The following is a 12417-nucleotide window of genomic DNA, read 5'->3' as shown; positions in this document are numbered from 1 at the left end:
CTGATACTTTGAAAGAGATGTTGATACATAACTTGAGATATTATTTAGTAAAATAAGGTACGTGTAAGACTTTGAATGTTTTTTCCTGGTTTAAAAAAAAAATACCCACTTTTAACAGCCATTTAGAAAGGGATGGCTTTTAAAAACTAACTAAAACCTGTTTCCTTATTGCAAAAAGGTAATTATTTAATGTCAGTATTTAATACTGAAAATATGCATGGTTTTGCTCTACTATTTTTTTTTTAATGACTGGATACCATTCACAGCTGCTAGTGTAGTTTGCTGACTTGAGGTTGCTTATATACCATATGCCTTCTCTATACTGAATGCTTTCAGTGTTTTGCAAAAGGCTCCTTTCCTTTTTTTTTTTTTTTTTTTTTTTTTGTATAGAAATCTCAGTATAGAATACCAAATGCAGTTTCGAGACCAGATTAGAGGGAGGGAAAAATCCATGCATTCCAGAAAAACACCTGAACATAAGTGAGTAACTTTATATTTTTATTAATTGCCGCATTACTCAACATGGTAAAGGGACTTAAAGCAATGTTGAAAGCAGGGACTTAAAGTAATGTTAAAAGCAAATGAGCCATTTAAAATCTGCCTAGCCTTTGCAGCCCTTGCAGTTAGGGTAGCTGCAGTAATAAAGCATACAAAATGCATTCTTACAGCAATTTCTGTCACCATATGCATTACACTGATGTAGTTGATGATTAATGAGAGGAAGGATGCAGCGAGGGGAAGGATGCAGCAAGTCCAAGGTTTTTATGTTAAGTGACACCACCGAATTAACAATACACTGTTTAAAAGCAAAATTATAAAAATACAGCTCAGTTGTCTGCAAACTTGCAGGAAAAACTTGTACTTCATTTATTGAAAAAGAGATTCCAGCTCATTAGTCAGCAGTAGCATGTAATTTTTACAAAATCAACCGTAATTACATTGTTGTATTAACAGGCATTTTTAAACTGGTAAGGCTTTCAGGAACACAAATCCAAAATGACATGCTGAAGTGTTCAGTGTTGCTTTCTTCTAAATGAACAGCCTGTAAAGAAATCACATGAGAATAGAGATGAATAGTCCTTAAATGGTTAGACTGCCTTGGAAAATTGCCCACCCAACCTAAGTAGGAAAACTGATGCAATAAATTTAAACTTCATTTACCACAAGACATGAAGATTTAGCACTTTGAGTCTTCTCTAACTCAACCAGAACAACATGGCTGTTGTATAACTCAAAATAAGGCTAAGGTGTACTATTTCTTTTCTTCCAGATGCCTTTTAAAATTTCAGTCTACTGTTCTATCCCTTAGTGATACAAACCCTGAACTGAAACAGCTGCAAGGAGCGTTGATACCTTTTCAACTGCTCAACAGCCTTACTTTAGGTATTCTGTCCTCATATAAACTACATCCATATAGTAGCACATGGTATAAGCACTACTGTATGTAATTTGCATATATATTTACCTTTTGCCCTTTAAACAAAACATGAATAAAATCTGGATTTGTTCTTTAATTTTTTTTAAACGCCCAAGTGGTTCCGGTGTTTTTCATATACCCCAGCCATTGGGTTGCATTTCAAAATACTGGTGCTATACCAGTTATCTCTATATAATTATCAGTGGTTATTTGTTCCCTTATAATTTATACAAAACAAATTTTGATTAAGTAACATGAGCCAGGGAACCGTCTTACAGTACTACTGTTTAAAAACAAACAGGCAAGCCACCACCGACTAGCAGTGGCACAGAATTGCTTTAGCCTGGCAAAAGTACCCTGCTCCTTCAATGGTGCTTTTTAGTGGTCTAAACTTAGCTCAGAATTAAATAGGCAGTATTTATTACAGGTAGGCTAAAGGAAATGGCAAGTCAAAGCACCTAAAGTCAAGTGTGTTTGATCACAATGGAGCTGCTTAGCTGCCTGGCATATCTGTATAGCCATTTAAAAACAAGAATCTGAAGAAAAAAAATGGCAATTCAGGGCCCATTAACAATGTTTTTACTAGCCAACTCTAAGCAATTTGCAAAATAAGTGTTCCAGTATCAGTTCCAAAATCAAAGCTAAAATATTTGCAGGCTATAAATACATAAATGCATTTATGTAAGTGGAATGTTTAGGCTGCTAAACATTGCCCCTTACCTTCTGTGAGCCTGGCTTTCCCCCCAGTAGGCTGACACAGGACAGTTGAGCATCCTACACACAGAACTACTGTCTGGGCATGGCTGAATACAGTGGTGATCTTGTAGCATCCTAGAAAACAGCAGTATTAAACTTTCTGTTGAGTACTTCTAGCATGATTTTTTTTTTATTGTATGTGTAATCAAATCAGATACTCTAAACACACTGGTCCAAAAATGGATCTGTATTTCATTACACAGCATACCAAGTAAAACAAAACAAAACATTGTTATTGTGAAGTACTTGCTTTTACTAACATGCATATGAAAGCAAGTTAGTTAACTGAAACTGTTATGACTCCCCATATGAAAATTAACACAGCCTGATGGCTGACAAGCCCTGTAGCATGTCTCCTGCAAAAAAGTCGAGGAGTTCTGAACTAGCATTCTCTGCTGAACAGAAGAACCCATCTAGCTAGAGAAATATTTAACTTGTACTAGTAGAACATTGCTGTTGACAAAGTCTGGCAGCTGTGAATATAAACACTGCTGTTCAAATCTGTGTTTGCTTTCTGTTTAATAATTAGTACACATAAGGCATGTGCTTGGTTGCATTCTACAAAGCTAGCATCGTATTTAAATGAGAAGACTTGCACAGAATAACTTCACTAATTCCAGATCCAAGAAGAGGCATCAGCAACTCTTCGTCTACAGCTTCTAAATTCTATGACTTAAGAAAGAATGAAATCACTCTCGTACATGAGCCCTTAAACAAAGGGCTTCTCACTGCTTTCATTCTTTTCCTTGAAAAGTATTTTTAATTAGCCAAGAGGAATTTTTGGAGAGAGAGAAGTTGTAAAGCATTTAATCTAGCTGTGGATATAGAAAATAAGACAAATAGATAAAGGTGAGCATAGATTCCGTTTTCAGCATGTGTGGACCAGAAAGATGAGACAGAATATATGTTGTGAGGAAGGTCCTCAGAAAGCTCTCTGATGAGAACTGGTTGGTAGAGAGAACTCCTGTTAGACAGAATAACAGATTCCTGCTTTGTTTAAATCACAAATAGTAACTGCATAAATCTTGGTTTGCAAAAAACTGCTAGCAGCTAAAATGTAACCATAGCAAATGTTGTTTTCCCACCATGAATGTGAACTTCCACGCTGATGTGTTTTTAACTATGTGGATTTTGCAGGGAAAGGAGCCCAATCCATTTCAGTAACCAGGTGGCAACTTCCAACAACACTGAATGATGCATAAGGCCATCTGATATTTTCAGTGCCTCGTGCTTAGGAGTCTCTCACGATTGAAACTCTCCTGGTTTGCTCTGTATATCCCTCAAACTCAGTAACCAATTAATCCAACAATAATGAAGATAACCAATGACCTATGGGCCTATGTTGACTTTAACTATATCTTAGTATATGCATGCAGGTACACCAGTTTGAAGAAAGTAAAAAAAAAAAAAAAAAAAAAAAAATCAGTGGCTTAGCCTTCAACCATGTATTTTTTAAAACTAACCGCACTTTACTTTCAAACAGTTTTAATAAATTTACCTCACTTTCAGATGGAAAACAATGTCTTGGAGCTTCTTAGAAATCTAAGCTACTAAGAAAGAATAAGATAATAAGAAAATCTGAATACAGCAACAATTCCCTGCTTCTAGTCAGGATGATCGCTATTGTAAGTAAGTCTATGCATTTTCTTACTGCTATAATCTTCTTGTACTGCAGTAGTTTCTAGGAGATAAGTTACCACTTGACAATTTCTGTGCCTCGATATGGATGTAGCTGTGCTGATCAAAGAAGCTGTTCACTGGTAGAGCATATTCCTGTAATTGTGTTAGAAAATCCCATCGTTTAGTTCATAAAAGAGAAATTGGTTATACAGATGTTTCTGAGCCAAAGTAATGAAAATCTGTGAAAAGTGGACATGGGCAACACCTTAAGTATAACCCCTGTATATGTGATCTAGATGTCAGCTTACGTATTAATAGCAACATGCGAAAAAGGCAGCTGTATGTGTTTTACTTTCTATGTAAAGTCCCAGTATGCATGCGTATATCCCTGTGAAAGTTTTTCTGGTTGCTCTTCCAGAATCAACCCAAGTTACTTAAAAAGAGAGGAAACTAATGTTGTCTTCTGTTTGAAACTTGTGCCATGAATGCTTTAAAGCATCCATTTTATCTTACTTCTTATACATGCAAATCTGGGGGTTTGGTTTTTTCCCTACTTGCCAGGATTTCATAAAGGAAAAACAACAACAAAAAAATCTCATGCCAGACCTCCAGAAGAGAAAATAGAAAGCTGATTGCTTAAATTAACTTTTGAAAAAAGGTTGAACACACTTTTATTGTTAAAAAAACCCAAAGCAATATACAGACTTTTTTCTCTAGAGAGCAGATAAACCACATTTAGATTAAAAAAAAAAAAACAAAAAAAAAAAAAAAAAACAAAAAAAACCCAGACCTCTTATAAAGATGAACTGCATACAAAATTAGTTTTATTACTTCTGTAACAGATAAACATTTTAAATATTTACCTGGACATTTTACATCCATAAAGTAGGAGTTTGGGCTCTGCACAAGCCGTTTCTTTTTGTGCTTTCTCTTCTCGTCCTCTAAGGAGGGATGCACTAGGTCTTTAGCCAGCTGGGTAGGACAAGAGGAAAGAGGCACCGCACGTTAAACGGCGCTCGGGCTCCTTGGACAGACTGGGTGCCGCGAAGCCGCCTTCAGTCTGTTCCCGAGCACGGCCGCAGCGCTGAGGCACCCTCCCCGGCAGGGCGGAGGGTGACGGGGACAGCGAGACCCCTCTCGGGCCTTCGCAGCCGCCCGCGGGGAACCGGCGAGGTACCGGGGTACCTCGCTCCAGCGAGGCGGGAGCGGCGGGAAGACCGAGCGACCGCAGCCGCTCCCCGCTCGGCCGGCGCTGGCCCGCCCGTCCCCGCCGGGCACGGGGCGCGGCGCCGCCCGGTCCCTCGGGGGGCGGCGGCCGGAGACGGGCGCGTCCGCTCCGTCCCGCCCCGAAGGCCGCGGAGCGCGGTACCGGGGTGGCTCCCGTCCCGAGGAGGCCCGAGGGCAGGCGTCAGCCAGGAGCGGCCCCCCGGGGACGGGCCCTCGGCCGCCGGCCCGGTCTCCGCCCCGCGGAACGGCCCGGCCGGCGCTGGTAAACAACTCACAGGCATGTCTGCCGCGGAGCCGCGCCGCGGAGCCGCCCCGCGCCGCCGCCGCCGGCCCGCCCCTTCCCCGCGCGCTTCCGGCGGCCGCGAGGGCAGCGCCGCGCTGGCGGCGCGGAGCTCGAGCTGCTCTGGGCGCCCGGCGGACTCGGGTCTATGGTGGGTTCCGGCGGGGCGGGGCGGGGGCTGGCGGGGCCCCGCCTTCGGGCGGGCTTCCAGAGAGCGGGCAGCGGCCCGTCCGGAGCGGGGGTGGCCACAGCGCCGTCCTGTCGGTTCCCTGCACGCAGCCTGAGCTGTTTGCCGTTAATCGGTGAGGAAGTCCGTGCAGAGGGTACGTGCGCGTTCAGTTAACTCCTGTAGAGGGTTTTTGTACGAGGTGACGGTGCGGCGCCGCTGCTTTCTCGCGGACAGAATGGCACGCGCAGGGAAAAGCGGCCCGCGACCTCCTGTGACGGCGCTGGCGGTAGGGCGGCGCCGCCACGCGCCCTCTGCCGGCCCCTCGGAACTGGTGGAGCACAGGGAAAGACGGAGTCCCGGGGTGGCTGCAGTTCTCTCTTCCAAAAATCTGCTCGCTTTCCCCTCCGACAGATTTATACATGACACGGGTATTTTCAGGTAATAAATGGAATCTAGAAGTCCCATCTGCTTTTATATTAGATGCTGACTAAATTGTCGCCCCTGTGTCGTTTCATACCGAATGACACGTGGCGTGAAGTTGTACCTACGTGCATATTCCTTTGCGGTTTCCTACCCTGGTCAAAAAGAAAAATGCAGAAGAATTTCTCTTATCATTTATGTGTTTAAACCGATTTAGAGAACCTATGAGAAACAAAAATATTGCAGATAGTGGGAATAAAAAAAACATTTTTCATTAATTTTTTTTAGTAAGAGTGGTTTTTTCCATAAGTCAATAAAAATAATCACGAATATAATCTGTAAAGACTGTTGGAGTCAATTCAATCAAGCCCGGCACAAGTGTAATTCACTAGAAGTCCAGTAAGTGGCACAAATAGACCTTAGGAAAATGGCTTCGTACGAAAAGTTCCAAAACGTACGGTGGGCAGCGTGCTGAGCCACATCCTTTTTGAAGCGAGAACTGATGCATTTAGCAAAAATTATTTTTAAAGTTTGCCCTGAACACAAGCGAAGATTTAAGTTTTATAGAGGCATATCTTTCCGACAACAATATTCTCAAAGCTGGGATGGCCTCTCCAGTGCTGACGCTGTACACAACTTTCAAAATACTTTCTTCCCACCCCAAAACCCTACGTTATTCTGCAAGAACAGACCCATGTGTTGTAGTGCTCCAAGCCATTATACTGGTTTTCCTCTTCTCACCATCGCAACTATTGTCTTGTAACATTGTAATGCTACGTTAGCATTTTTTCCTTATGCGCTGGAGTGGTGGTGACACACAGATAGAGGTATTTTGGAAGTATTTCTTGTTATATCATGGGGAATTTAATATGAAAGGCTCTGACTCACACTTTCCTCTGCATGCTGTCCTGAGAAGTTAGGAACATAAAACAGTTAACAGCACAGAAATCAGTTCTTGAGTCTTAGCTGTTTCTATTACCTTGCAGTCCTTTTCAAATGTATGGTATTTATCTGCAAGCAGAAGGGAAAGGGGAGAATCTATTAAGCCTGTTCATTCAGAATCTGAAGGAGAATTGTTTTTCTTTGTTTAAGAAAATACCTTCACAATGTAAAAAAAAAAAAAAAAAGGCACCACCAACAAAAAACCAGAACTTCTAAAGTGCCGCCCTTCTTCACCTCTTCCTCCTAGCGTTCCCTGCTTAAATGTCTTTCCTGCGAGGAGCCTCTAGTGCTTGAGGACAACTTTAGCGTCACAGTTTACATTAAAAAATTGGTTTCTGTGGAAGGAGGGGCACACAGGATGATCTGAAAACAGGATGTGTTTCGGACATTCCTCTGTTTAGTTCTCTATTTTGGTTTTACTTGGAGATTCATTTCCTTTTCATAACTGCTTGTAGTTCAGTGACCTGCTGAATGAGTCAATTCTAATGCATTACCTTCAATCTTATGATTGAAGCTAAAAAAAGCTTTAAAGTATACTCTTCAGAAAACAGAAACGCAGCACTGAGTTTAAGTTGCGAGTTAATGAGGAGAGAAATGCAGTCCGAACCACAGTGGCGTGGCCTACACAGACAGAGAGAGATTCAGGTCTGAGAGAAGGACTTCCCATTTCCAGCCTTCTCCCAGCAAACAAAGACTTTGATCTCATTTTAGAGAAACGAACAAGAAACATTATCTGTCTGCTAGAATGACAACAGAAAATTTCCAAAAGCTGATCTGGAGATGTTTAAAAACAACATAATGACAGTTGGGGTTTTTTTTCTGCATTGCGAGTGGCAGTCTCTTGCGGTTTAAAAGCTGAATCTGTGTCTCTGACGACAGGCATTGTGGTGGTCTCCTGCTGGGCTGGTCAGCCAGCAAGCCCTCCCTGCCAGGAGCCCGCTGACACCCAGCGCTGCTCTCTTCTGCTCCACTTGTGGCCTTCTGCAGCTGTGTTTGGGTGGGTCCTTAGATTTGCTATCTGATGTTGCGAGAATACAGGCTTTTTGGGGGGGTTACTACAAAACCTTGTTTAAACTGCCTGGGTCACTGAGGAAGTACTGACTGATCTTAAAAAAACAAAGTCACCCTAATAATGCTTATAGTGGTTTGTCTAGAATACTAAGATGCGGATGGGTGTCTCTCTAGTACTATCATTAAGACTGTTTAGATTTCAATACACTAAAGAGCTCTAAGCTGCACTCAAAATAAGTAGCTTCACTTCAAGCGGTATGTTTGATCTGGAATGCAGTCTTCCTGTGGTTTTGCCTGTACGGCAGAATTAAGTATTATAATTTTAATTGATTATAAATCAACGGTGTAAAGCATGGCATGTAGTCATTTCGTTTAAATATGCTTATGCTGAGATAGTTTAGATTACCACTGACGCTTGAAGAAGGTCCACTTTTAGCACTACTGTAATAGCAAACCTTGAAATTAATGGAACTTACAGATAAGAGTCTTACAGTGCTTTTCCGTTCTGGAATTGAACATACATATTTTAAGTCTTTGTTTTCCAATAATGACTTGATTTAACCTCTTCTATATAAAGTTCTGCAGCATATACATATGGAAAATTCATACATTTAGATCACTAGAGTAAAGGATAGTACTGTTCTTTGTAAAGACCAAAAAAATTAAACCTATGCATTGATCTTCTTAAAACTAGGACTTAAAAGCAGGACATATCAACATACCAAATGCAGTAAGACAAAGTGTAGAATGAGCATAGAAGTATCTACCTGCAGTGAAAGACATATTTACTGGAACTGGGGAATAAGTGACTTTTTTTTTAAAGGAGTGTCACATGATGGTCATCAAACAGTAATAAATTGCAGAGGCATCTGCCAAAACCGGAGTTGTTAAAGATATACATCAAAAATATTATTATATTAGCTAGCAGAGTCCAAAAGCTGAGGAGCAAAGCTCATGTTAATGATTTGTGGTTAGGTGTCATTCGGGGCAAGACTGCCTCATAAGAATATCTTCTGTAGGACTTGGACCTGTGGATTCCAATTAGTGCCAAAATAACAGGACCCTGGTTCAACCAACATGTTTTAAACTCTACTGGTTTTTTTGAAACCTTGTACTTAAACAATTAAGATGTAGAATTTTCTACAATTGCATATGCATTGAACAGAAGAGCTTGATTAAAGACAGACTTTCACACAGTTCTCTTTTTACTTAACCGGTCTCACCTTTGAACTGAGGGGAAAAAAGGATTTTTGAAAGCTAGAAGCAATGATGTCTATCATTTGAGAAAGTAAAAATGAGAGTGGGAATGAAGTAGCAATGTAATCTGTTTTATTCTTTAAAATGCAGGTGTTGGTAAACTAGTCACAAGTATTTTCTGGGTTTTTTAATGTCTATGTAAAGATTGTTGAATTTATTGCATATGAATAGAGGGACTAATTGCATTTTGCTATTCATATTAGTGCCTTTCTTAAACCGAGTGCTTTAACAGATGCACTTTACACACACCTCAGTGACTAATTGAATTTTGCCGTATCTTGGTTGAGACTCAACATCTGTTTATTGGATGAGTCAACCATGGTATTCAGGCAAAACTGTTAGGGCGGTCATTTAGGGGTTGCAAAAGGTTTTAAAATTCTACTTTTTTGAAATGTACAAATCAGCATCACACTGTTACGGTGCTGTCTGCTTTTATGTAGTGACAAAAGGTAAACCATAGTATCAAACATGTTCTATTTCCTACATGTTCAGTGTTCCCCTCAGTGGTTCTCCCATGTCAGAAAAAATTAAATGTTTAATTGTAGTTGATCTATTTGACTGTAATGCAATAGAAAACAAATGTTGCCTTTTCCAATTTAGTGCAATAACAAAGACTGGGCTTCAAAGTAGTTTCATGGAACAGGTATCGTAGCGGCTTGGTTATTGAGCCTTAACAGCTTTGACAGTACTCCTCAAAGTTTTACTAACATATTGGAAGGTATACAATTGTACAAGTACAGTTTTTCCATATTGTAGAAAATAAAAAAATGTAACTAACTCAATTTTTATATCTTGTTTTTAAAGTTCATGGTTAAGTAAACATCTGTCCCTTGAATCTGGCAAACTGGCACTTTTCCAAATCAGAACAGAACGCAATATTGCAAAGCACCAGTGTAATTAAAGAGGGAAGTAATTTGCATTATTTTTCTATAAAACTACTCTTGAGTAACAGATGGCAATCGCAAACATATTGCTCCAGAGACATATGGAAGCCTATTTGTTCCATAAAACTCAAGAGTGAATATTAACCCCAGAATTACTCTCTTCAATGCTGAAATACGATTGTGTAGTAATCTTCAGTATGGCCATAATTACAGTACATAGCAACTCACGTCTCTGAAAATACAGATACAGGGAAATGCTTCAGAGATCAGTTTTTCATTTGCATCTTTCCTATAATCTGATTATTCATGCTAGTCTGAAATAATTAACCAATTTGGTTTGACTGCTTCAATGCCATTGAAGGTTGCCATTATCATTTATAAACTTAAATCTTATAATAATTATTGTAACAACCCATCTTAACAACAACTAAACCGCTCAACTGCTGATTATACAGTACAAAAATGAACCAAGCAGCTGTGTTTCCAAGTTCCACCCTGAACTGGGCAGAGATCTCCAAGTGTGTAAAAAAAAAAAAAAAAAAAAAAAGAACCAGCAATTCCCCCCATCCTTGTTTAGCTGCCTTGATTCTGCTCTATCAGGTGATATCCTGGTCTCCCAGAGGTCTCAATCAAACAAACAATTAAATTTTTACTTGAATCATGACACAGCATCTATGATATAAAATTACATTTTGATACAATTAACTGGATTAGCATTCATGGCAAGCTCTTACTGAATTTATTTAGTACGTTAGCATTCATGACAACCTCTTACTGAATTCCCCTTGTACAGAGATTTACATCAGATCTATCGTTGGATTTTTGATGGTTTGTTATCACAGACATCATTGGCCAGGAACACCACCAAACTGAGACCCTTAACAAGGAAGATTTGGAATAATTGATAACTGGGAGCAGAGTAGCTTTTGCTTTTTCAAGGTTTATAATGGCTGAACGTATTTGTTTGGAGTGATTCCTCAGAATACTTTGCACAAATACAGCAGTAGCCAGGCGTTAGACTAGTTTAGCCCTATTTCACCCATCAAATTGTAGGTTAATGTCATGGAGTGATTTTTTGTGTGCTTGGAATATGGAGGCTAACCACGTATGACAGAGCTTTAGTATTCAAAACTAATTTTGTTTGATTCTGTATAGAACTCAGCATATATATTTGCCAAATTAACACCAAAAAAAAAGTGAGAAAGGAGCTTTTACAGTTGTAGGCTGGGTTATAAGTAATTGATCTGGCTGCAGGTGGGAGACACTTGTGAGCAGGTATCTCTGGACTGCTGTTAGGGGCGGTTGAATCACATCTGCACCCCCCAATCCCATCCTTGCAGGATGACAATCCCTTAATGAATGATTTGGGGAAAATGGCTCTTTTTCCTTTGTTTTCCTAAGAGGGAAGTGAGAACCGTTGTAGTGATTTATAGTGTTAAGAGATTTCTGTTTATAGCTTGTCTAAAGGCTACAATTTTAAAATTAAATTAAAGCAATAGCTCTTTGCTGTCATTTTAAAGTGTTTCAGTAATGCTATTTATTTTTATAGTGCCTTGTGACACCCTGTGAGGAACACAGCATAATGAATATATAATGAGGCTGCCTCACACCCAGAGATAATCATCAGTGGAAAAAGACAAGGAAAAGTGTTTATCGAAGTGCTCTAGAACAGCCACATGGTTGTAGAATACCCACGGTTTTAGTGCTACTGGAGACTGTGAAAATAATTTTTCTGTTGTGTGAACAAGTTTATTCCTTGCTTGACACTCCCAAAGCAACACGTAACATTTGAGGCCACATATGCGCTCACACTTCACCCATGCTTATTGGTCATGTGCGGTATTATGCCATTATTTATTGTGTCACTTGAGCAGATAAATACATGACTCTATTTACAAATCTAGCTCGTTTCCAAAGAGAAGCTAGCCCAGTCCCTTGTGGAATGAGGCCATCCGATCGCTCAGTGATAGCAGTTCTCCCAGTGTCATTAAACTCAGGACGCGTGTGGTTCTCTCTAGAGAACTCCTGCACCTGCTGCCCTTCGAGCACCAAGAAGGCAAGCTCTCAGACCAAATGGTTTGAGCTAACCTCCTTGGCGTCACTGCCTGGAGGTTTTCAAAACTCAGAGATTACATCTGTGTTCACATGGGAAGACCCAGAGAGGTGTCTGGCAGCGCGCTCGGCTCGCCGGGGCCAGGCGCTGCCTGCCGGGTCCCCGGCACGGCAGGGAAGGGGAAGGCAGACGCGGGGCCGGGGCCGGGCGCTCTCGCCGCTGCGGGCCGGCGACGCCAGCGAGGCGGCCGCTGCACAGCGCGCGGCGTCCGCGCCCGACGGCCGCGCCGGCCGCAGCCTTCGCGTCCAAGGCTCCCAGCTGGGAGAGGCTCAGAGACGGCGGCAGCGCCCCGCGCTCCCCGAGGCGGCTCCGGCCGGCGGC

General features: G+C 41.3%; 1 protein-coding gene across 1 annotated transcript; it reads right to left on the bottom strand.

The window, feature by feature from the left end:
• Nucleotides 1–479: 479 nt before the first annotated feature.
• Nucleotides 480–5437, bottom strand: RPS27L (ribosomal protein S27 like). The gene is made up of 4 exons (XM_082322516.1): nt 5296–5437; nt 4657–4765; nt 2138–2248; nt 480–1042 (listed from the first exon to the last, which is right to left on the bottom strand). Exons 1-4 carry the CDS (start codon nt 5299–5301, stop codon nt 1014–1016), a joined length of 255 nt encoding a protein of 84 aa, XP_082178642.1. The 5' UTR covers nt 5302–5437; the 3' UTR covers nt 480–1013.
• Nucleotides 5438–12417: the final 6980 nt, after the last annotated feature.

This window comes from Platalea leucorodia, assembly GCF_965183815.1.
Source record: "Platalea leucorodia genome assembly, chromosome: 9".
Classification (NCBI taxonomy): domain Eukaryota; kingdom Metazoa; phylum Chordata; class Aves; order Pelecaniformes; family Threskiornithidae; genus Platalea; species Platalea leucorodia.
This window is presented reverse-complemented; position numbering and strand designations above follow the sequence as displayed.

Bases quoted from the DNA above. Each gene is read 5' to 3' on its own strand.
- RPS27L (XM_082322516.1), bottom strand. The intron at 2,249-4,656 runs GTAAATATTTAA...GCTGTTTTCTAG, and splicing joins TATGGATGTAAAATGTCCAG to GATGCTACAAGATCACCACT. The intron at 1,043-2,137 runs GTAAGGGGCAAT...ATTTCTTTACAG, and splicing joins GAAAGCCAGGCTCACAGAAG to GCTGTTCATTTAGAAGAAAG.